This window comes from Oncorhynchus mykiss, chromosome 21 (genome assembly GCF_013265735.2).
Source record: "Oncorhynchus mykiss isolate Arlee chromosome 21, USDA_OmykA_1.1, whole genome shotgun sequence".
Classification (NCBI taxonomy): domain Eukaryota; kingdom Metazoa; phylum Chordata; class Actinopteri; order Salmoniformes; family Salmonidae; genus Oncorhynchus; species Oncorhynchus mykiss.
In genome coordinates this window covers 57996151-58021710 of record NC_048585.1, presented here as the reverse complement: position 1 = coordinate 58021710, position 25560 = coordinate 57996151, and the positions used below count along the sequence as shown (strand labels likewise).

The 25560-nt window shown below is 47.4% G+C and overlaps 1 protein-coding gene across 2 annotated transcripts; it reads right to left on the bottom strand.

Moving 5' to 3' along the window:
- Positions 1 to 1265: 1265 nt before the first annotated feature.
- Positions 1266 to 25083, bottom strand: pcolceb (procollagen C-endopeptidase enhancer b). 2 transcript variants are annotated; one of them, XM_036958276.1, is made up of 10 exons: positions 24860 to 25083; positions 19201 to 19309; positions 10662 to 10920; positions 10291 to 10415; positions 7038 to 7174; positions 5231 to 5576; positions 4972 to 5200; positions 4743 to 4823; positions 2731 to 2901; positions 1266 to 1688 (listed from the first exon to the last, which is right to left on the bottom strand). In XM_036958276.1, the coding sequence occupies exons 1-10, from the start codon at positions 24952 to 24954 to the stop codon at positions 1558 to 1560; spliced, it is 1683 nt and encodes a 560-aa protein (XP_036814171.1). In that variant the 5' UTR covers positions 24955 to 25083; the 3' UTR covers positions 1266 to 1557. The 2 variants fall into 2 exon arrangements, with proteins under 2 accessions (XP_036814171.1, XP_036814170.1); XM_036958275.1 differs by having other exon boundaries at positions 4972 to 5576; positions 24860 to 25082.
- Between the last annotated feature and the right edge of the window lie 477 nt (positions 25084 to 25560).

Below are 25560 nucleotides of genomic sequence, written 5' to 3'. Positions count from 1 at the left end.
TGCCGCCCCTACACTCTAACCACTAGGCTACCTGCCGCCCCTACACTCTAACCACTAGGCTACCTGCCACCCCTACACTCTAACCACTAGGCTACCTGCCACCCCTACACTCTAACCACTAGGCTACCTGCCGCCCCTACACTCTAACCACTAGGCTACCTGCCGCCCCTACACTCTAACCACTAGGCTACCTGCCGCCCCTACACTCTAACCACTAGGCTACCTGCCGCCCCTACACTCTAACCACTAGGCTACCTGCCGCCCCTACACTCTAACCACTAGGCTACCTGCCGCCCCTACACTCTAACCACTAGGCTACCTGCCGCCCCTACACTCTAACCTCTAGGCTACCTGCCGTCCCTACGCTCTAACCACTAGGCTACCTGCCGCCCCTACACTCTAACCACTAGGCTACCTGCCGCCCCTACACTCTAACCTCTAGGCTACCTGCCGTCCCTACGCTCTAACCACTAGGCTACCTGCCGCCCCTACACTCTAACCACTAGGCTACCTGCCGCCCCTACACTCTAACCTCTAGGCTACCTGCCGTCCCTACGCTCTAACCACTAGGCTACCTGCCGCCCCTACACTCTAACCTCTAGGCTACCTGCCGCCCCTACACTCTAACCACTAGGCTACCTGCCGGCCCTACACTCTAACCACCAGGCTACCTGCCGCCCCGACGCTCTAACCACTAGGCTACCTGCCGCCCCTACACTCTAATCACTAGGCTACCTGCCATCCCTACACTCTAACCACTAGTCTACCTGCCGCCCCTACACTCTAACCACTAGGCTACCTGCCTCCCCTACACTCTAACCACTAGGCTACCTGCCGCCCCTACACTCTAACCACTAGGCTACCTGCCGCCCCTACACTCTAACCACTAGGCTACCTGCCGCCCCTACACTCTAACCACTAGGCTACCTGCCGCCCCTACACTCTAACCACTAGGCTACCTGCCGCCCCTACACTCTAACCACTAGGCTACCTGCTGCCTCTACACTCTAACCACTAGGCTACCTGCCGCCCCTCCACTCTAACCACTAGGCTACCTGCCGCCCCTCCGCTCTAACCACTAAGCTACCTGCCGCCCCTACACTCTAACCACTAGTCTACCTGCCGCCCCTACACTCTAACCACTAGGCTACCTGCCGCCCCTACACTCTAACCACTAGGCTACCTGCCGCCCCTACACTCTAACCACTAGGCTACCCGCCGTCCCTCCACTCGAACTACTTGACGTAACACACAAGACAATCGAATATTTTGCGATATACATCCTTTATTCACAGAAGTATCACAATTTACATACAAATACTAATAAGTATATCTGAGTGTATAAAAATACGAAATAGCAATACGACATCATAAAAGAGCCCCTTACCCCGAATCTTACGGAAACCATCTTTGGTCGTTGGTCCTCATTTTGAATCATTTTGATTCGCTCGTTTAGAATTAGTTTTCATATTTGAACATTTGTTGTAGGTTGGTAGTGGTACAGTAGGAGGAATGGCAGGTTTTCCAACTCTGTGATTGGTGGACTGGGCTGTAAGATCAGCATGATTGGCGGGCGAGATTGGCCAGTGCTTTAGCGTGGACCGCCTTGTACAGGAGAGCGAAACTGGAGGGGTTGAGAAGGCCACGCCCCTGCACATCCACCTTGCCCATCAGCACGTAGTTCGCTCCTGAATGAATGAATAAATTAATGAATGAATGAATTGATCGATAAATGAATGAATTAAGGAATTAATAAATTAATGGGATGGATGGATAGATGATTGAATTAACAAATTAATGAATTATCCAATTTACTAATCAGTCAATTAGTCCATGGTTTTCACAAACTTGGTCCTCGGTCCTGGGTCCTGGGACCCCCCCCCCCACCCCCCCCCCCCTCCCCCCTCCCTGAACTACACAGCTTATTCAAATAACCAACTGATCATCAAGCTGATTATTTGAATCAGCTGTGTAGTCTAGGACAGAAACCAGAAGGTGCACCCAGGTGGGGCCCCGGGACCGAGTTTGAGAAACCCTGAATTAGTCCATCCACCAAACCAGACAGTTACAGGAAGAGGCTAATGTTCTACTCAGTTGTGCGTGTGTGTGTGTGCGTGTGTGTGTGTGTCAGATGTACACTGAGTATACAAAACATTATGAACACCTGCTCTTTCCATGACTTAGACTGACCAGGTGAATCCAGGTGAAAACTATGATCCCTTGTTGATGTCACTTGTTAAATCCACTTCAATCAGTGTAGATGAAGGGGAGGAGACAGGTTTAAAGAAGGATGTTTAAGCTTTGAAGACATGGATTGTGATGTGTGCCATTCAAAGGGTGAACGGGCAAGACTAAATATTTAAGTGCCTTTGAACGGGGTGTGGTAGTAGGTGCCAAAGCGCACCGGTTTGTGTCAAGAACTGCAAAGCTGCCGGGGTTTTTTCCACTCTCAACAGTTTTTCCTGTGTGTATCAAGAACGGTCCACCACCCAAAGGACATCCAGCCAACTTGACACAACTGTGAGAAGCATTGGAGTCAACATGAGCCAGCATCCCTGTGGAACGCCTTTGACACTTTGTAGAGTCCATATGCCCTGATGAACTGAGGCTGTTCTGGGGGCAAAAAGGATGGGGGACTGCGGGGGGGGGGGGGGGTATGGGGGTGCAACTCAATATTAGGAAGGTGTTCCTAATGTTTGGTATAGTCAGTGTATGTGAGACGGCACATACCTTTGCGTAGGCTGGGGCAATTCCTGCAGTTGGAGGTGAGTTTGACAGACATGGCTGGCCCTGATTTGGTGATGGCCATGCGGCCACTCTTATAGGACTTGATGAGAGACACATCCACAGTCACACTGCCCCTAGGGCCTGGGACCAAGGATGTCACCTTCCCTGTGATCACTGGGAGTTGGGAGAGAGGATAGGAGGGAGGGGGGGGGGGGGGGGGGGGGGGTGGAGTAAGATACCGAGTGGGAGGGGTTTAAACAGGATACCAGGATTCTATTTCTGTGGTTTGTACTTTCTGACTCACTCATCCCACTTCCTTCTCTGTGAGGGATTAAGATATTATTGTCATATCAAGGGTTAGGGTTAGGGTTAGGGTTAGGGTTGGGGTTAGGGTTGGGGTTAGGGTTAGGGCTTGTTTTCCAATGGCTATTATGTGGTGTTTGTTTGTTCCAATCTGAGAATGGCAGGGAGAGAGAGAGAGGGAGAGAGAGAGAGGGAGAGAGAGACAGGGAGAGAGAGAGAGGGAGAGAGAGACAGGGAGGGAGAGACAGGGAGAGAGAGAGAGGGAGGGAGAGACAGGGAGAGAGAGAGAGGGAGAGAGAGACAGGGAGAGAGAGCCAGGGAGGGAGAGACAGGGAGGGAGAGACAGGGAGAGAGAGACAGGGAGAGAGAGACAGGGAGAGAGAGAGAGGGAGGGAGAGAGAGAGAGAGAGACAGGGAGGGAGAGACAGGGAGGGAGAGAGAGGGAGAGAGAGACAGGGAGAGAGAGACAGGGAGAGAGAGAGAGGGAGAGAGAGACAGGGAGAGAGAGACAGGGAGAGAGAGACAGGGAGAGAGAGACAGGGAGAGAGAGAGAGGGAGAGAGAGACAGGGAGAGAGAGACAGGGAGAGAGAGAGAGGGAGGGAGGGAGAGAGAGAGGGAGAGAGACAGGGAGAGAGAGACAGGGAGAGAGAGAGGGAGGGAGAGAGACAGGGAGAGAGAGAGAGGGAGGGAGAGAGAGAGGGAGAGACAGGGAGAGAGAGACAGGGAGAGAGAGAGAGGGAGGGAGAGAGAGAGAGAGAGACAGGGAGGGAGAGACAGGGAGGGAGAGAGAGGGAGAGAGAGACAGGGAGAGAGAGACAGGGAGGGAGAGAGAGGGAGAGAGAGACAGGGAGAGAGAGACAGGGAGAGAGAGAGAGGGAGAGAGAGACAGGGAGAGAGAGACAGGGAGAGAGAGACAGGGAGAGAGAGAGAGGGAGAGAGAGACAGGGAGAGAGAGACAGGGAGAGAGAGAGAGGGAGGGAGGGAGAGAGAGAGGGAGAGAGACAGGGAGAGAGAGACAGGGAGAGAGAGAGAGGGAGGGAGAGAGAGAGAGAGAGAGACAGGGAGGGAGAGACAGGGAGGGAGAGAGAGGGAGAGAGAGACAGGGAGAGAGAGACAGGGAGAGAGAGAGAGGGAGAGAGAGACAGGGAGAGAGAGACAGGGAGAGAGAGACAGGGAGAGAGAGACAGGAAGAGAGAGAGAGGGAGAGAGAGACAGGGAGAGAGAGAGAGGGAGAGAGAGACAGGGAGGGAGAGACAGGGAGAGAGAGACAGGGAGAGAGAGACAGCGAGAGAGAGACAGGGAGAGAGAGAGAGGGAGGGAGAGACAGGGAGGGAGAGACAGGGAGGGAGAGACAGGGAGAGAGAGACAGGGAGAGAGAGACAGGGAGAGAGAGAGAGGGAGAGAGAGACAGGGAGGGAGAGACAGGGAGGGAGAGACAGGGAGAGAGACAGGGAGGGAGAGAGAGGGAGGGAGAGACAGGGAGGGAGAGACAGGGAGGGAGAGACAGGGAGAGAGAGACAGGGAGGGAGAGACAGGGAGGGAGAGAGACAGGGAGGGAGAGACAGGGAGGGAGAGACAGGGAGGGAGAGACAGGGAGAGAGAGACAGGGAGAGAGAGACAGGGAGAGAGAGAGAGGGAGAGAGAGAGAGGGAGAGAGAGACAGGGAGATAAGAGATAAGAGATAAGAAGAGGGGTAGAGGGTGTGACTCACCGAAATCGTTAGGGCAGAAGTTGGATTGAAGTGTTCCTGTCCTCTTACAAGCCACGGTACACAGCTGATTCACCGGTAGGGCTACAAAATACACACACACCAACACGCACGCACGCACGCACGCACGCACACACACACACAGTTATTTCTAAACAAAATGTCTGAAAAGCAGCAGTAACAATCACAGTGTAGTATCAAACGGTTGTTCCCTCATCAGACTGTAACTCACGTTTCTTGTTCACTGCAGGTTTCTTAGTCACAGTCTTAGTCCGGCTCGGTCCATGCTTAGCTGTGGTTTTAGGCTTAGTCCCTGGTTTTGGTGTGGGCTTGGATTTCACCTTGGTACCAGGTTTAAGGGTTGGTTTAGCCTTGGTACCAGGTTTAAGGGTTGGTTTAGCCTTGGTACCAGGTTTAGGGGTTGGTTTAGCCTTGGTACCAGGTTTAGGGGTTGGTTTAGCCTTGGTACCAGGCTTAGGGGTTGGTTTAGCCTTGGTACCAGGTTTAGGTATGGGTCTGACTCCAGGCTTGACTGTAGGCTTACGTGGTGGAGGCTTCACTGGTATCCTCACCCCAGGTCTGGTGGCTGGTTTTGGGGTGGGCTTGGCCCTGATGGCTGGCTTGGGTTTAGGAGTGTTCCGGGCTGGTTTGGTCGGCTTGGAGGTAGGTTTCTGGGGTATTGCGGCGACCCGAGACCCATGGATGTTGTCTTCCCCGGAGGAGGGCGTCCGGGACCCCCGGGGCACGCTGGAGTAGTGGGCCATGAAGCCGTTGGAGGTCACACTGAGGTCAGATACAAACTGCACCAGGAGCTCGTTCCCATTGGTCACTAGGGTCCTGTATGAGGGGTGGAGGGAATGGAGGAGAGGAGAGGAGAAAGAGTGAGAGGAGAGGAAGAGGAGAGGAAGAGGAGGGGAAAGAGAGGAGAGGAAGAGGAGGGGAAGAGGAGTGGAAAGAGAAAGGAGAGGAAGAGGAGGGGCAGAGAGAGGAGAGGAAGATGAGGGGAGGAGAGAAAGAGGAGGGGAAGAGAGAGAGGAGGAAGAGGAAGGCAAAGAGGAGAGGAAGAGGAGGGGAAAGAGAGAGGTGAGGAAGAGGATGGCAAAGAGGAGAGGAAGAGGAGGGGAAAGAGAGAAAAGAGGAAAGAGAGAGGAGGGGAATGAGAGAGGAAGAAGAGGAGGGGATGAGAGAGGAGGAAGAGGAGGGGAAAGGAAGAGGAGAGGAAGAGCAGGTGAAAGAGAGTGGAGAGGAAGAGGAGGAGAAGAAGAGGGGGGAGAGAGAGGAGGAAGAGGATGGGAAAGAGAGAGAGGAGGAAGAGGATGTCAAAGAGGAGAGGAAGAGGGGGTAGAGAGAGGAGAGGAAAGAGAGATGAGGGGTAAGAGAGGAGAGGAAGTCAAAGAGGAGAGGAAGAGGAGGGAGATGAGGAGGGGATGAGAGAGAGGAGGAAGAGGAAGGCAAAGAGGAGAGGAAGAGGAGGGGAAAGAGAGAGGAGAGGAAAGAGAAAGGAAGAAGAGGAGGGAAAAGAGAGGAGGAAGAGGAGGGGAAAGAGAGGGAGGAGGAAGGCAAAGAGGAGAGGAAGGGAAAGAGAGAGGAGGGGCAGAGGAGGGGAAAGAGAGAGGAAGAAGAGGAGTGGAAAGAGGAGAGGAAGGGAAAGAAAGAGAAGAGGAAGAGGAGGGGAAAGAGAGAGGAGGAAGAGGAAGGCAAAGAGGAGAGGAAGGGAAATAAAGAAGAGGAAGGGAAAGAGTGAGAGGAGGAAGGGGAAGGCAAAGAGGAGAGGAAGGGAAAGAAAGAGAAGAGGAAGAGGAAGGGAAAGAGAGAAGAGAGGAAGAGGAGGGGAAAGAGAGAGGAGGAAGAGGAGGGGAAAGAGAGAAGAGAGGAAGAGGAGGGGAAAGAGAGAGGGGGAAGAGGAGGGGAAAGAGAGAGAGGAGGAAGAGGAAGGCAAAGAGAGAAGAGAGGAAGAGGAAGGGAAAGAGAGAAGAGAGGAAGAGAAGGGGAAAGAGAGAGGAGGAAGAGGAGGGGAAAGAGAGAAGAGAGGAAGAGGAGGGGAAAGAGAGAGGGGGAAGAGAGAGAGGAGGAAGAGGAAGGCAAAGAGAGAAGAGAGGAAGAGGAGGGGAAGACAGAGGATAGGAAGCGGAGGGGAAGAGGGAAGAGTCAATAGCGACGGGAATGAGAGTGACGAGAGAGAGCCGTGGTAGATTTTGAAAAATCCTTTTGATAGTAGTGAAAAGTTTTACAAATCTAAGTGAAAATGTAACAACATTTGATAAACACTTCAGTAACATCGTAAGAACATTTTCTGACCCTGGTACCCTGTCACCACAGTACTTCCCGATGCGCCGCGAGTCGTCCCTTTCACCCCCGTTAAAGAATGCCACGTAGTCATAGCGACAGTACGTGTCAGCCTCTATATCCAACTTCACAAACTTGATCTCGATCACCTAGGAAACATAACGAGTCACAATGTCAGAACATACTTTCATAAGATGACAGAAACACATTCATAACCCAAACCGTGTTGGTCACACCATTCAAAGCAATGAGTGTTGGAACTTCAAAGCCATTTATCTCAGAATCATCTTTTGACAGATATGAGCTCAGAACTCTAAGGTCATGATAGGTTTTAGTTATGTGACACTGTAGTTGCTTCTTGTTATTCATAATTCTTGCACTGTAATGTAGAGTGAAGGGAGCTGGTCGGCGCTGACATTTAGAATACAGAGGGGCATTTACTCTCTCTCTCTCTCTCTCTCTCTCTCTCTCTCTCTCTCTCTCTCTCTCTCTCTCTCTCTCTCTCTCTCTCTCTCTCTCTCTCTCTCTCTCTCTCTCTCTCTCTCTCTCTCTCTCTCTCTCTCTCTCTCTCTCTCTCTCTCTCTCTCTCTCTCTCTCCGTCTGTCTGTCTCCCTCTCTCCGTCTCTCTGTCTCCCTCTCTCTCTCCCTCTCTCCGTCTCTCTCTCCGTCTCTCTCCGTCTCTTTCCGTCTCTCTCTCTCCGTCTCTTTCTGTCTCTCTCTCTCTCCGTCTCTTTCCGTCTCTCTCTCTCTTTCCCTCTCTCTTTCCCTCTCTCTTTCCCTCTCTCTATTTCCCTCTCTCTTTCCCTCTCTCTTTCCCTCTCCCTCTCTCCGTCTGTCTGTCTCCCTCTCTCCGTCTCCCTCTCTCTCTCCCTCTCTCCGTCTCTCTCTCTCCGTCTCTCTCTCTCTCCGTCTCTTTCCGTCTCTCTCTCCGTCTCTTTCTGTCTCTCTCTCTCTCCGTCTCTTTCCGTCTCTCTCTCTCTTTCCCTCTCTCTTTCCCTCTCTCTTTCCCTCTCTCTTTCCCTCTCTCTATTTCCCTCTCTCTTTCCCTCTCTCTTTCCCTCTCCCTTTCCCTCTCCCTTTCCCTCTCTCTCTCTGTCTCTCTCCCTCTCTCTCTCTCTGTCTCTCCCTCTCTCTCTCTCTCTCTCTCTCTCTCTCTCTCTCTCTCTCTCTCTCTCTCTCTCTCTCTCTCTCTCTCTCTCTCTCTCTCTCTCTCTCTCTCTCTCTCTCTCTCTCTCTCTCTCTCTCTCCGTCTGTCTGTCTCCCTCTCTCCGTCTCTCTGTCTCCCTCTCTCTCTCCCTCTCTCCGTCTCTCTCTCCGTCTCTCTCCGTCTCTTTCCGTCTCTCTCTCTCCGTCTCTTTCTGTCTCTCTCTCTCTCCGTCTCTTTCCGTCTCTCTCTCTCTTTCCCTCTCTCTTTCCCTCTCTCTTTCCCTCTCTCTATTTCCCTCTCTCTTTCCCTCTCCCTCTCTCCGTCTGTCTGTCTCCCTCTCTCCGTCTCCCTCTCTCTCTCCCTCTCTCCGTCTCTCTCTCTCCGTCTCTCTCTCTCTCCGTCTCTTTCCGTCTCTCTCTCCGTCTCTTTCTGTCTCTCTCTCTCTCCGTCTCTTTCCGTCTCTCTCTCTCTTTCCCTCTCTCTTTCCCTCTCTCTTTCCCTCTCTCTTTCCCTCTCTCTATTTCCCTCTCTCTTTCCCTCTCTCTTTCCCTCTCCCTTTCCCTCTCCCTTTCCCTCTCTCTCTCTGTCTCTCTCCCTCTCTCTCTCTCTCTCTCTCTCTCTCTCTCTCTCTCTCTCTCTCTCTCTCTCTCTCTCTCTCTCTCTCTCCGTCTGTCTGTCTCCCTCTCTCCGTCTCTCTGTCTCCCTCTCTCTCTCCCTCTCTCCGTCTCTCTCTCCGTCTCTCTCCGTCTCTCTCTCTCCGTCTCTTTCTGTCTCTCTCTCTCTCCGTCTCTTTCCGTCTCTCTCTCTCTTTCCCTCTCTCTTTCCCTCTCTCTTTCCCTCTCTCTATTTCCCTCTCTCTTTCCCTCTCTCTTTCCCTCTCCCTCTCTCCGTCTGTCTGTCTCCCTCTCTCCGTCTCCCTCTCTCTCTCCCTCTCTCCGTCTCTCTCTCTCCGTCTCTCTCTCTCTCCGTCTCTTTCCGTCTCTCTCTCCGTCTCTTTCTGTCTCTCTCTCTCTCCGTCTCTTTCCGTCTCTCTCTCTCTTTCCCTCTCTCTTTCCCTCTCTCTTTCCCTCTCTCTTTCCCTCTCTCTATTTCCCTCTCTCTTTCCCTCTCCCTTTCCCTCTCCCTTTCCCTCTCTCTCTCTGTCTCTCTCCCTCTCTCTCTCTCTGTCTCTCCCTCTCCCTCTCCCTCTCTCTGTCTCTCTCTCTCTCTCTCTCTCTCTCTCTCTCTCTCTCTCTCTCTCTCTCTCTCTCTCTCTCTCTCTCTCTCTCTCTCTCTCTCTCTCTCTCTCTCTCTCCGTCTGTCTGTCTCCCTCTCTCCGTCTCTCTGTCTCCCTCTCTCTCTCCCTCTCTCCGTCTCTCTCTCTCCGTCTCTCTCTCTCTCCGTCTCTTTCCGTCTCTCTCTCCGTCTCTTTCTGTCTCTCTCTCTCTCCGTCTCTTTCCGTCTCTCTCTCTCTTTCCCTCTCTCTTTCCCTCTCTCTTTCCCTCTCCCTTTCCCTCTCCCTTTCCCTCTCTCTCTCTGTCTCTCTCCCTCTCTCTCTCTCTGTCTCTCCCTCTCTCTGTCTCTGTCTCTCTCATGTACACGCCCTACTCCTTCAATGAAGCCTTTCATTTGCACACGTCACAGGACCGCAGTCAGGAGGCACACACACGCACGCACGCACACACACACACACACACATATATATATCTACTCCCATAACTTAAGCTTCCAGAGCAGTCTCTAACGATGGCCTTTAAGTGCAACTTTTCAGAACCTCAAATAAAGTGAAAAGATATGCTGCTGATGCCGTGTTGTGATTGGTGGAGGTGTGCTGCTGATGCCGTGTTGTGATTGGTGGAGGTGTGCTGCTGATGCCGTGTTGTGATTGGTGGAGGTGTGCTGCTGATGCCGTGTTGTGATTGGTGGAGGTGTGCTGCTGATGCTGTGTTGTGATTGGTGGAGGTGTGCTGCTGATGCTGTGTTGTGATTGGTGGAGGTGTGCTGCTGATGCCGTGTTGTGATTGGCGGAGGTGTGCTGCTGATGCCGTATTGTGATTGGTGGAGGTGTGCTGCTGATGCTCTATTGTGATTGGTGGAGGTGCGCTGCTGATGCTGTGTCGGGATTGGTTGAGGCCTGACATTGCTGGGCTCCACGGAGATGTGCCAGGAGCAGCTGATGCCTGCTGGGTAATCTGAGTTGGGCCAGTTGGGTGTCTTGACCGAACCCTGAGCCTTCGTTAGTCTACCCCCACAGAACTGATTCTCTGAGGAGAGACAGACAGAGTGACAGAGGCAGAGAGAGAGAGAGACGCAGAGACAGAGTGACAGAGGCAGAGAGAGAGAGAGACACAGAGACAGAGTGACAGAGGCAGAGAGAGAGAGAGAGACACAGAGACAGAGGCAGAGAGACGGACACTTTAAATAGAGACAGGCTGAAGAGCATGAAACCACGGTATCAATAATCACATCTCACTGTCTACGAGTCCATAGTATCAATAATCACCCCTCACCCTCCACGTGTGGTTTCCCTCCTTGGTAGTGAGCCGCGAACCCCCGACCTCCTGTACTGCTGTCAGACACCATCTCCAGCATCATGGTGTTGGAGGTAGAGATGAGAGCCCCGGGCCGGAACGTCCCACAGAACCTGCCCAGCTTCTGCATGGTGTGGGAGTGGCCGTTGTACACATCCAGGTAGTCATAGCGACAGGTGGGGTCGGCCTCCAGGTCAAACATGCGGAAGGAAAGCATGACAACGTGGCCCTCGGGGACCTGGGTATTATGGGATGTAGACGTGAGGGGGCTAAAAGTCAGAGGTTATGTTATACCATTTTATTGGTTTGAGTTTATTTTATTTTTTACAGAGACAGTGCACATTAATTAACGTTTCAGTAAAAGTGTCGGTTTTAGCCAGTCGGCTAATTTTCAACCACAGTCCCTGGGCAGGTTATTAAAAACAATTACAATATAGACAATCATTGAGCAGTGAGCACACGTAGAGCAACATAGGACAAGCAAGACATAGCATACAGACAGAGCAACATAGAACAAGCAAGACGTAGCATACAGACAGAGCAACATAGGACAAGCAAGACGTAGCATACAGACAGAGCAACATAGAACAAGCAAGACGTAGCATACAGACAGAGCAACATAGAACAAGCAAGACGTAGCATACAGACATAGCAACATAGAACAAGCAAGACGTAGCATACAGACATAGCAACATAGAACAAGCAAGACGTAGCATACAGACAGAGCAACATAGAACAAGCAAGACGTAGCATACAGACATAGCAACATAGAACAAGCAAGACATAGCATACAGACAGAGCAACATAGAACAAGCAAGACGTAGCATACAGACAGAGCAACATAGAACAACCAAGACGTAGCATACAGACAGAGCAACATAGAACAAAAAGCAGCAAGACAAAATTCATAAAAGCAACAAAGTGTTTCCACACCTCACAAGCTACAGACAACAGACAACATGGAAAGCGGCAATACACAGCTAGGGACCATGTTCACAAATCTGATTGACCTTTAGCCAGGTCTTCATGTTTTTTGTGAAAGTGTGATATGTGGTGCAGTTATGTGTGTCTGATGGCAGTGTATTCCACACATGGGAAGCTCTCACAGAGAAAGCGGATTTACTAAAGGTGCTCTTCCTTAAGGGAACTATACAGTCACCTCTCATGGCAGACCTTGTGGATCTGCTGCCATATGTTTGGGTTTTCTGTTTAACAAAAGTACTGAGTGGAGGGGGAGGAGCCAGGCCATTTAGGATCTTGAATACAAGACATGCGTCGGTGTATTGCACAAGATTTTCCCAACTCAGGAGCTCATGCTTTCTGAGGATGTAACAGTGATGATGGCTATTGAGCTTCCTATCAAGCACTTTGAGAGCCTGTTTGTAGACAGTCTGAATAGGTCTTAATGTTGTATAGCAAGCTTGGGCCCAACTAGTCAAGCAGTATGTCATAGATTTGAAGTACAGTTTTGCTACCTCTGTAGTCAAACAATTTAGTATAAATCAGAAATTAGCTAATCACCTGCTTTTTATAAGAGAGGTTGGAATCGAATATGATGCTAAGGTACTTAAAATCAGATACCACCTGGAGCTTCTCCCCTGACACATAGACACATAGACATCTGGCTCAGTAACATCAGATACCAGCTGAAGCTTCTCCCCTGACACATAGACATCTGGCTCTGTAGCATCAGTTTGCCTCTTTGTGAAGAACATAAAGACTGTTTTTTCACATTGAGATGCAAACATGAGTCACTGAGCCACTTTGTAACCTGGACCATTACCGTAGTGAGTTCTTGTGCAGCTCGTTGTTTGCTCTTTGCATGCACATATCACTGTATCATCTGCATACATTTGAACTTCAGACCCAGTACAGACAGAAGGCAGATCATTAATGTACAGGCTGAACAGGAGGGGCCCCAGTATTGACCCTTGGGGCACGCCTACATAATAGCTAAGATTGGGCGACAGCTCATTGCTCACTCTGACACACTGAGTTCTGCCTTCAAGGTATGATTTCATCCATCTCAAGGCATCGGGGGAAAAGTTGAACTTGGACAATTTTGTGATGAGAATCTCATGGTTAACCGTATCAAAAGCCTTCTTTAGGTCCAGAAACACAGCCCCAACAACACCCCCTTTGTCCACATTTTCCAGAAGAAAGCAGTTGGCCGTTTCTGTGGAGTGTTTCCCTCTGAAGCCAAACTGCATGGAGTGTAATGTGAAGGGGCTGTTGTTGAGGTGGGCAATCAGTTGTTCTGCTACACACTTTTCAACAACCTTTGACACCACAGGTAGTATATTAATGGGCCTGTAGTTACTCACGTTAGCAGGGTCACACGATTTAAAGATGGCTACTATGGCTGACTTACAGACCCTTGGAAACACCCCGAGACCAATAGATGTGTTGGTGACCTTAGTAATGGGGCCAATGAGTGACTCTTTGTAGTTTTTAAGAAAGGTAGAGTCCAGCCCAAACACATATTTGGCTTTAGAGTTCTTTAGTGAGCTAATCACCTTGTTCACCTTTGACTCAGAAACCTCCCTTATGATGAAGACAGGTTGAGTGTCATTCACTACCACTGAGCACAAGAAACCAGTGTCAGTACCCTGACAGAGTCAATCAAGTAGGAATTGAAGGCTGTTGCTATTTCGACTGCATCCTGTGTTAGATTGTTATTCACCATGATTTCTAGTATTTGCAGTGTTACTATGGTCTTTCCCTGTTAACTTTTTTATATTCTCCCAGATCAAGTTAGAATTTCTCTTTGCTTCACCAGTTACGTTAATAAAAACGTTTTCCTTGGCCTGTCTGATTTCTTTCATCACCTTATTTCTCAACATGGTAAACCTACGTTTGTCATGCTCTAATTTGGATTTAAGGACTGTTTTTAGAGCATAATCTCATTCTTTCATCAATTTCCAGATTTCTCCATTTAGGAAGAGTGCTGTTTAGGCCCAGGTTTGGATTTTATCTTTTTTAGGAAGCCATTTATTGTAGTCTGGATTGTGGATAGAAAAACCTGACTATCAGCTTCCACGTCTGTATAGGACAAGAGATCATTCCAGTTAATTCCCTTAATTGCGTTTTCAAAATAATTTAATTCACTCTTAGGTATTCTTAGTTGATCCGGCTTTCTAACAGTAGAGAAGTTAAACCTGTTCAGTCTAGAGGTTAAACCTGTTCAGTCTAGAGGTTAAACCTGTTCAGTCTAGAGGTTAAACCTGTTCAGTCTAGAGGTTAAACCTGTTCAGTAAAGAAGCTAAACCTGTTCAGTAGAGAGGTTAAACCTGTTCAGCAGAGAAGCTAAACCTGTTCAGTAGAGAAGCTAAACCTGTTCAGTAGAGAAGCTAAACCTGTTCAGTAGAGAGGTTAAACCTGTTCCGTAGAGAAGTTAAACCTGTTCAGTAGAGGTTAAATCTGATCAGTCTAGAGGTTAAACCTGTTCAGTCTAGAGGTTAAACCTGTTCAGTCTAGAGGTTAAACCTGTTCAGTCTAGAGGTTAAACCTGTTCAGTAGAGAGGTTAAACCTGTTCAGTAGAGAAGTTAAACCTGTTCAGTAGAGAGGTTAAACCTGTTCAGTAGAGAAGCTAAACCTGTTCAGTAGAGAAGCTAAACCTGTTCAGTAGAGAAGTTAAACCTGTTCAGTAGAGAGGTTAAACCTGTTCAGTAGAGAGGTTAAACCTGTTCAGTAGAGAAGTTAAACCTGTTCAGTAGAGAGGTTAAACCTGTTCAGTAGAGAGGTTAAACCTGTTCAGTCTAGAGGTTAAACCTGTTCAGTAGAGAAGTTAAACCTGTTCAGTAGAGAAGTTAAATCTGTTCAGTAGAGAGGTTAAACCTGTTCCGTAGAGAAGTTAAACCTGTTCAGTAGAGAGGTTAAACCTGTTCAGTAGAGAAGTTAAACCTGTTCAGTAGAGAGGTTAAATCTGATCAGTCTAGAGGTTAAACCTGTTCAGTCTAGAGGTTAAACCTGTTCAGTCTAGAGGTTAAACCTGTTCAGTCTAGAGGTGAAACCTGTTCCGTAGAGAAGTTAAACCTGTTCAGTAGAGAAGTTAAACCTGTTCCGTAGAGAGGTTAAACCTGTTCCGTAGAGAAGTTAAACCTGTTCAGTAGAGAGGTTAAACCTGTTCAGTAGAGAAGTTAAACCTGTTCAGTAGAGAAGTTAAACCTGTTCAGTAGAGAGGTTAAACCTGTTCAGTAGAGTAGTTAAACCTGTTCAGTAGAGAAGTTAAACCTGTTCAGTCTAGAGGTTAAACCTGTTCAGTCTAGAGGTTAAACCTGTTCCGTAGAGAGGTTAAACCTGTTCCGTAGAGAAGTTAAACCTGTTCAGTAGAGAGGTTAAACCTGTTCTGTAGAGAAGTTAAACCTGTTCAGTAGAGGTTAAATCTGATCAGTCTAGAGGTTAAACCTTTTCAGTCTAGAGGTGAAACCTGTTCAGTAGAGAAGTTAAACCTTTTCAGTAGAGAAGTTAAACCTGTTCAGTAGAGTAGTTAAACCTGTTCAGTAGAGAAGTTAAACCTGTTCAGTCTAGAGGTTAAACCTGTTCAGTCTAGAGGTTAAACCTGTTCAGTAGAGAGGTTAAACCTGTTCAGTCTAGAGGTTAAACCTGTTCAGTAGAGAGGTTAAACCTGTTCAGTAGAGAAGTTAAACCTGTTCAGTCTAGAGGTTAAACCTGTTCAGTAGAGAAGTTAAACCTATTCAGTAGAGAGGTTAAACCTGTTCAGTCTAGAGGTTAAACCTGTTCAGTCTAGAGGTTAAACCTGTTCAGTAGAGAAGTTAAACCTGTTCAGTAGAGAAGTTAAACCTGTTCAGTAGAGAAGTTAAACCTGTTCAGTAGAGAGGTTAAACCTGTTCAGTCTAGAAGTTAAACCTGTTCAGTAGAGAAGTTAAACCTGTTCAGTCTATAGCGTAAACCTGTTCAGTAGAGAGGTTAAACCTGTTCAGTAGAGAAGTTAAACCTGTTCAGTCTATAGCGTAAACCTGTTCAGTAGAGAGGTTACACCTGTTCAGTAGAGAAGTTAAACCTGTTCAGTAGAGAGGTTAAACCTGCTCTTAGACAGCTTTCTGGCTATAAGTGTCAGATTATGATCAGATAACCCAGTAACCATATTGAATGATTTAGTCAACTAGCTGTGTAAGGTCAAAGGTACTAGTGATCCGATTGAGGGTTTTCCTACAAGACTTGTCTTCATAATTAATGTTGAAATCTCCCATTAAGATGAACTCTTTCCCAAAATCACATTTTCATAAGCATGTTATTAAACTGATCAAAAAACACACTTTTGGTGGAAGGTGGTCTACACCTTCCGATAAGGGTAAAAATAAATTTGGGGAGACCGTGTAACGTTCAGGCCAATACATTCTAGTTCATTATCACATGACCACTCAATTTGTTTACATCAGATATGTTCTTTAATGTAAATCATCACACCCCCTCCCTCCTCTTCCTCCAATCCCGTCTCTCCTGAAAACATTGTAGCCAATCACAATCAAAGCAGCATATGGAGAGGTTTTATGGAGCCGTGTCTCTGAGAGGTAGAGGAAGTCAAGGTTGGAGTCTGTGAGTAGATGTTGAATTTGATACATTTTTGGAATGACACTGTGAATTTGGGCTTGGTCACATACAGATGGTTAGCAGATGTTATTGGTCACATACAGATGGTTAGCAGATGTTATTGGTCACATACAGATGGTTAGCAGATGTTATTGGTCACATACAGATGGTTAGCAGATGTTATTGGTCACATACAGGTGGTTAGAAGATGTTATTGGTCACGTACAGATGGTTAGCAGATGTTATTGGTCACATACAGATGGTTAGCAGATGTTATTGGTCACGTACAGATGGTTAGCAGATGTTATTGGTCACGTACAGATGGTTAGCAGATGTTATTGGTCACGTACAGATGGTTAGCAGATGTTATTGGTCACGTACAGATGGTTAGCAGATGTTATTGGTCACATACAGATGGTTAGCAGATGTTATTGGTCACATACAGATGGTTAGCAGATGTTATTGGTCACATACAGATGGTTAGCAGATGTTATTGGTCACGTACAGATGGTTAGCAGATGTTATTGGTCACGTACAGATGGTTAGCAGATGTTATTGGTCACGTACAGATGGTTAGCAGATGTTATTGGTCACGTACAGATGGTTAGCAGATGTTATTGGTCACGTACAGATGGTTAGCAGATGTTATTGGTCACATACAGATGGTTAGCAGATGTTATTGGTCACGTACAGATGGTTAGCAGATGTTATTGGTCACGTACAGATGGTTAGCAGATGTTATTGGTCACGTACAGATGGTTAGCAGATGTTATTGGTCACGTACAGATGGTTAGCAGATGTTATTGGTCACGTACAGATGGTTAGCAGATGTTATTGGTCACGTACAGATGGTTAGCAGATGTTATTGGTCACGTACAGATGGTTAGCAGATGTTATTGGTCACGTACAGATGGTTAGCAGATGTTATTGGTCACGTACAGATGGTTAGCAGATGTTATTGGTCACGTACAGATGGTAATGCGAGTGTAGCGAAGTGCTGGTGCTTCTAGTTCCGACCAATTTCCCAACAACTACCTTATACACACAAGTGTAAAGGAATGAATGCGAATATGTACACATACATATTATATTATCTCATTAAAGGACAACAGATGTTATTGTGAATGAGTTACACTTCGTGTAGAAGGTTGTGTTATTACAGCTACGGTCCAGCTGGACGGGTTGAGTAGTACTTCTGTTATAGTACCTGTATAGTACCTGTACCTGTATAGTACCTGTACCTGTATAGTACCTGTTACTTCGTGTAGAAGGTTGTGTTATTACAGCTACGGTCCAGCTGGATGAGTTGAGTAGCACTTCTGTTATAGTACCTGTATAGTACCTGTACCTGTATAGTACCTGTACCTGTATAGTACCTGTACCTGTATAGTACCTGTTACTTCGTGTAGAAGGTTTTGTTATTACAGCTACGGTCCAGCTGGATGGGTTGAGTAGCACTTCTGTTATAGTACCTGTATAGTACCTGTACCTGTATAGTACCTGTACCTGTATAGTACCTGTTACTTCGTGTAGAAGGTTGTGTTATTACAGCTACGGTCCAGCTGGATGGGTTGAGTAGCACTTCTGTTATAGTACCTGTATAGTACCTGTACCTGTATAGTACCTGTACCTGTATAGTACCTGTTACTTCGTGTAGAAGGTTGTGTTATTACAGCTACGGTCCAGCTGGACGGGTTGAGTAGCACTTCTGTTATAGTACCTGTATAGTACCTGTACCTGTATAGTACCTGTACCTGTATAGTACCTGTTACTTCGTGTAGAAGGTTGTGTTATTACAGCTACGGTCCAGCTGGATGGGTTGAGTAGCACTTCTGTTATAGTACCTGTATAGTACCTGTACCTGTATAGTACCTGTACCTGTATAGTACCTGTTACTTCGTGTAGAAGGTTGTGTTATTACAGCTACGGTCCAGCTGGATGGGTTGAGTAGCACTTCTGTTATAGTACCTGTATAGTACCTGTACCTGTATAGTACCTGTACCTGTATAGTACCTGTTACTTCGTGTAGAAGGTTGTGTTATTACAGCTACGGTCCAGCTGGATGGGTTGAGTAGCACTTCTGTTATAGTACCTGTATAGTACCTGTACCTGTATAGTACCTGTACCTGTATAGTACCTGTTACTTCGTGTAGAAGGTTGTGTTATTACAGCTACGGTCCAGCTGGACGGGTTGAGTAGCACTTCTGTTATAGTACCTGTATAGTACCTGTACCTGTATAGTACCTGTACCTGTATAGTACCTGTTACTTCGTGTAGAAGGTTGTGTTATTACAGCTACGGTCCAGCTGGACGGGTTGAGTAGTACTTCTGTTATAGTACCTGTATAGTACCTGTACCTGTATAGTACCTGTACCTGTATAGTACCTGTTACTTCGTGTAGAAGGTTGTGTTATTACAGCTACGGTCCAGCTGGACGGGTTGAGTAGCACTTCTGTTATAGTACCTGTATAGTACCTGTACCTGTATAGTACCTGTACCTGTATAGTACCTGTTACTTCGTGTAGAAGGTTGTGTTATTACAGCTACGGTCCAGCTGGACGGTTTGAGTAGTACTTCTGGTGTTATATTATGTTGGGTACTTACAGTGATGTACCAGGTGTTGTGGTATATATTCTGTTGGGTACCTACAGTGATGTACCAGGTGTTGTGGTATATATTCTGTTGGGTACTTACAGTGATGTACCAGGTGTTGTGGTATATATTCTGTTGGGTACTTACAGTGATGTACCAGGTGTTGTGGTATATATTCTGTTGGGTACTTACAGGGATGTACCAGGTGTTGTGGTATATATTCTGTTGGGTACCTACAGGGATGTACCAGGTGTTGTGGTATATATTCTGTTGGGTACCTACAGTGATGTACCAGGTGTTGTGGTATATATTCTGTTGGGTACTTACAGGGATGTACCAGGTGTTGTGGTATATATTATGTTGGGTACTTACAGTGATGTACCAGGTGCATTTGCTGTTGGGTTTGTAGTGGCTGGGGAAACCCTCACTGCCCACGAAGCCTGATTCAGTCACCAAGTGACCTCCACAGTGGAAGATAGGCCTGAGAGAGAGGGAGAGAGGGAGGGAGGGAGAGAGGAGAGAGAGAGAGAGAGAGAGAGAGAGAGAGAGGGAGCAGGAGAGAGAGAGAGAGAGAGAGAGAGAGAGAGAGAGAGAGAGAGAGGGAGGGAGGGAGAGAGGAGAGAGAGAGAGAGAGAGAGAGAGAGAGAGAGGGAGCAGGAGAGAGAGAGAGAGAGAGAGAGAGGGGGAGGGAGGGAGGGAGAGAGGAGAGAGAGAGAGAGAGAGAGAGGGAGCAGGAGAGAGAGAGAGAGAGAGAGAGAGAGAGGGGGAGGGAGGGAGAGAGGAGAGAGAGAGAGAGAGAGAGAGAGAGAGAGGGAGCAGGAGAGAGAGAGAGAGAGAGAGAGAGGGGGAGGGAGAGAGGAGAGAGAGAGAGAGAGAGAGAGAGAGAGGGAGCAGGAGAGAGAGAGAGAGAGAGAGAGAGAGAGGGAGGGAGGGAGAGAGGAGAGAGAGAGAGAGAGAGAGGGAGCAGGAGAGAGAGAGAGAGAGAGAGAGAGAGAGAGAGAGAGAGAGAGAGAGAGAGAGAGAGAGAGAGAGAGAGAGAGAGAGAGAGCAGGAGAGATCGTGGGAGGAGACAGAGAGAGAGAGACATTAAATTCTACAACCACCTAAAAGGAAGTGATTCTTAAACCTTCCATAACAAAGCCATCACCTACAGAGAAATGAAACTGGAGAAGAGTCCCCTAAGCAATTTGGTCCTGGGACTCTGTTCACAAACACAAACACACCCCACAGAGCCCCAGGACAGCAACACAATTGACTGACCCAAACTTAAGGAAAGCTTTGACTATGTACAGACTCAGTGAGCATAGCCTTGCTATTGAGAAAGACCGCCGTAGGCAGACATGGCTCTCAAGAGAAGACAGGCTATGTGCTCACTGCCCACAAAATGAGGTGGAAACCGAGCTGCACTTCCTAACCTGCCAAATGTATGACCATATTAGAGAGACATATTTGCCTCAGATTACACAGATCCACAAAGAATTCGAAAACAAACACATTTTTGATAAACTCCCATATCTACTGGGTGAAATATCACAGTGTTCCATCACAGCAGCAAGATTTGTGGCCTGTTGCCACAGGAAAAGGTCAACTGGTGAAGAACAAACACCATTATAAATACAACCCATATTTATGTTTACTTATTTTCCCTTTTTGTACTTTAACTATTTGCACATAATTTAACATTTGAAACATCTTTATTCTTTTGGAACTTTTGTGAGTGTAATGTTTAGAGTACATTTTTTATTTATTGATTATTTAACTTTTGTTTATTATCTATTTGACTTGAATTGAATTTGAGATCCATTATATTATTTCTCTTTTCTGTGAGTAAAAATGAACCGATCCATATGGCATGTTTTATCATTTTAGAGAAAACGATTTCAGAAGTCGCTACTACTACTACTACAACTACAACTACTACTACTACTACTACTACTACTACTACTACCACTACAACTACTACTACTACTACTACTACAACTACTACTACTACTACTACTACTACTACTACTACTACAACTACAACTACTACTACTACTACTACTACTACAGTACCACTACTACTACTACTACAACTACAACTACAACTACTACTACTACTACTACTACTACTACCACTACAACTACTACTACCACTACAACTACTGCTACTACTACTACTACTACTACTACTACTACTACTACTACTACTACTACTACTACAACTACAACTACCACTACCACTACTACTACAACTACTACAACTACAACTACAACTACTACTACTACAACTACTACAACTACTACTACTACTAAGGTAACTCCTTTCAGCATCAACATTCTGGGGCCAGAACCCCTCTCTAAACACACTGAAACCCCCGGCAACACAGACCCACTCTGTTCTCTGACGCTGGGAAGGGCCTGTGAACTCACATAGGGGAGTGTTTTTATAATGGTAGGCCCAAACCTGAGCAGGAAGCACTGATTAATATGTATGTTGGAGCCTAGTCAAGTATAAACACACACGTATACGAAAGTTTTGAGTTTTGTATGTATGGTATACCTCATCCAGCAAAATGCTAACTTGCAGGTTCCTTCTCAACAATATAACAACAATAAGAAATAATAAAATATCAGAATACCAACATAAAGTAAATGGCTCAGTGGAATAGAATAAACATTTTAGAATCAGTATAATACAGGAAGTGACTATTTATCGTGCAATGTTTAAACGTTTTAATCGTGTAATATTTAAACGTGTACTGGGGAAGGAGGATGGGGGACAGTGTATAAACTGAGCAGTATAATAAGAGTCTGGTAGTAGCAGTTGTGACGTGTGTGTAGTATGAATGTATACTGTGTGTGTGTGTGGTGTGTGGTGTGTGTGTGTGGTGTGTGTGTGTGTGTGTGTGTGTGCGTGCGTGATGTGACACCGCTTTAACACGAGAGTGTGTGTTGACCAGCTGGTGGACAGCGTCAACCTGTCCCTGTACCAGGTTGTAGTCCCCACCTGCTTTAAGGAGATCGCCATCGTCCCAGTGCCCAAGAAAAACAAGATGACCCCCTTCGTGCTCACCCTGGTCATCATGAAGCGCTTCGAGAGGCTGGACAAGACCCACATCAAAGCCAGACACACTGGACCCACTACAATTAGTCTACCGTTCAATTAGTCTATAGATCCACCGAAGATGCCATTTCCATCGCTATTCACACGGCCATAACCCATCTGGACAAGAGGAACACCTATGTGAGAATGCTGTTCATTGACTACAGTTCAGAAATCAACACTATTGTTCCCTCCAAGCTCGTCACCAAACTCAGAGCCCTGGGTCTGGACACCAAGCTCAGAGCCCTGCGTCTGGACACCAAGCTCAGAGCCCTGCGTCTGGACACCAAGCTCAGAGCCCTGGGTCTGGACACCACGCTCAGAGCCCTGGGTCTGGACACCTAGCTCAGAGCCCGGGGTCTGGACATCAAGCTCAGAGCCCTGGGTCTGGACACCAAGCTCAGAGCCCTGCGTCTGGACACCAAGCTCAGAGCCCTGGGTCTGGACACCAAGCTCAGAGCCCTGGGTCTGGACACCAAGCTCAGAGCCCTGGGTCTGGACACCAAGCTCAGAGCCCTGGATCTGGACACCACGCTCAGAGCCCTGGGTCTGAACACCACGCTCAGAGCCCTGCATCTGGACACCAAGCTCAGAGCCCTGCATCTGGACACCTCCCTCTGCAACTGGACTTCCTGGACTTCCAGACAGGTAGACCACAGGCTGTGAGGATTGGCAACAACACCTCCTCCACACTGACTCTCAACACAAACACGGGAGCCCCCCCAGGGATGTTTCCTCAGCCCTTTGCTGTACTCCTTGTTTACCCACGACTGTGTGGCTTTTTGCACGACACCAACCCTATCATCTAGTTTGCTGAGGACACCACAGTTTGTTAGGCCTGATAACAGACAACGACAAGTCTGCATATAGGGGGGGGGGGGGTTCAGTTCCTCTGAGTCCATGGACCGACAACACCACCCACTGTTGTCAAGAGGGCGCAACAGCACTTCCTGCCATGAGCTGTTCTCTTCCTTACCGTCGGGTCGAAGGTCGGATACCAACACACACACACACACACACACACACACACACACACACACACACACACACACACACACACAGAGGTATATTTTACAGCAAGCCCTCAGGCTTATTCAACATTAATATTTAATTCAAACAACTTTAATGGATCTGATCTGTTGTAAAAGACATCAGTGTGTTCCAACATACTGTGCTGTATACACAAAATCATATCCCAGTCAACACTTTTTTTTTTATTTTTTTATCCCAACCCCCAGAGCTCAGTTTATAGTTCAGAAATGTCGTGTTTCCCTCCCTGACCCGCGTCCCTTCTCCAACCATGTTCCACTTCCAGAGGCAGGCCCTGACAGGGCTGCTTTGTGTTCAAAGCCACACTGAGTGGTCCAATGTCCTAAATATCTCAAGTGGTCTGGTCACTCCCTTCTGCCGCGCCAAGCTAAATAAAAACAGTCCACAAGTATCTGTTTGTCAAACCTGCGCTAACGTTCCACTGCTCTGTATCTCGTGTGGTGGTTTAGTGAAGTGGGTAGCGAGAAGCGGCCGTCACAAATTCGGCGGAGAGTCAAAGTTCTGATGATAAAGATCCAAAATCCCATAGTTCCATCTGGACCATTGAGGCTGAAAGGGATCCGATCAACAGTGGTGCACTAGGAAGCAGGGGGCCACAGACACACAGCAGAGACTAGCCAGTCTCTATACGAACCTCATGTCCTCCTGTGGGTCCTGCCGAACCGCCAACATGCTATTTCTAACTACACTAAGGGAAAGAATCGAGTTTTAGGGGAAAACAACAGTGCAGAGAGACAGGAACAGATGGAAACAGTGCAGAGAGACAGGAACAGATTAAAACTGGGCAGAGAGACAGGAACAGATTAAAACTGGGCAGAGAGACAGGAACAGATTAAAACTGTGCAGAGAGACAGGTACAGATGGAAACAGTGCAGAGAGACAGGAACAGATTAAAACTGTGCAGAGAGACAGGTACAGATTAAAACTGTGCAGAGAAACAGGAACAGATTAAAACAGGGCAGAGAGACAAGAACAGATGGAAACAGTGCAGAGAGACAGGAACAGATTAAAACTGTGCAGAGAGACAGGTACAGATTAAAACTGTGCAGAGAGACAGGTACAGATTAAAACAGGGCAGAGAGACAGGAACATATTAAAACAGGGCAGAGAGACAGGAATAGATGGAAACAGTGCAGAGAGACAGGTACAGATTAAAACTGTGCAGAGAGACAGGTACCGATTAAAACTGTGCAGAGAGACAGGAACATATTAAAACTGTGCAGAGAGACAGGAACAGATTAAAACTGTGCAGAGAGACAGGAACAGATTAAAACAGGGCAGAGAGACAGGAACAGATTAAAACAGGGCAGAGAGACAGGAACAGATTAAAACAGGGCAGAGAGACAGGAACAGATTAAAACTGTGCAGAGAGACAGGAACAGATTAAAACTGTGCAGAGAGACAGGTACAGATTAAAACAGGGCAGAGAGACAGGAACAGATTAAAACTGGGCAGAGAGACAGGAACAGATTAAAACTGTGCAGAGAAACAGGAACAGATTAAAACCGTGCAGAGAGACAGGTACAGATTAAAACTGTGCAGAGAGACAGGAACAGATGGAAAATGTGCAGAGAAACAGGAGCAGATTAAAACTGTGCAGAGAGACAGGAACAGATTAAAACTGTGCAGAGAGACAGGAACAGATTAAAACAGGGCAGAGAGACAGGAACAGATGAGAAATGCAAATGTTTACAGACAAACAGGCAAGCCAACTGGTTTACTGTGTTCAAATCTACCCGTGTTAATATGCACACACATGAAACGTTGACACAAACACACACATGCACACTGGGTACACACTGACCAAAGACACGTTGACACTAACACACACACATTCTTTAAACACACACATGCACCCTCAAGTGATCGCACACACCTTTTTTTTTTCTGACTCACCTTGTAAAGTTAGTGGTCTGGCTTTGAGCCTGGGTCCATCCCAGTGTCATCGACAGGAGGACGGACACACTCCACACACACACCCTGCCCTGCATCCTGCTCTGATGCCCACCCAGACCAAGAGAGGGAACAGACCAGAGAGAGAGGGCGAGTAGAGGAAGACAGAAAGGAGGGAGAGAGGGAGGGAGAGGCAGAGTAGAGGAGTGGAGAAAGCGAGGAGGATGTAGAAAGGGGAGAGAGAGAGGGATACAGGAGGAATGGGGACGGGGAGGGGAGGAACGAGAGGAGGAACTAGGGGAGGAACGAGAGGGGCGAGAGAAGGAGAGTTTAGTCCCAGATGCCATGTTTTATTTGGTCGTGTGGCTGGGGTGTCATGTGAACATATGACGTATTGTATTGTTGGGAAACAGGTAGCTACACAAATTAAATATGTTGGAATATAAGGTGTGTGTGTGTGTCACAGACAGAATTCCAGAGTTACTGTAGATGTATATATCGAATGACTGCTTCACTACTCCCACAGCCACAGCACACAATCCTGAACAACTAACTCTAGCTCTAACTCTAGCTCTAGCTCTAACTCTAACTCTAACCTTAACTCTAGCTCTAACTCTAGCTCTAACCTTAACTCTAGCTCTAACTCTAGCTCTAATTCTAACCTTAACTCTAGCTCTAGCTCTAACTCTAGCTCTAACTCTAAT

Coding starts and splice junctions, on each gene's coding strand:
- pcolceb (XM_036958275.1), bottom strand. CDS start 24,954: ATGCAGGGCAGGGTGTGTGTGTGGAGTGTGTCCGTCCTCCTGTCGATG. Junction 10,416..10,661: donor AGGGAAACCACACGTGGAGG/GTGAGGGGTGAT, acceptor GTCTCTCCTCAG/AGAATCAGTTCTGTGGGGGT. Junction 2,902..4,742: donor CTTCTGCCCTAACGATTTCG/GTGAGTCACACC, acceptor CCCAACTCCCAG/TGATCACAGGGAAGGTGACA.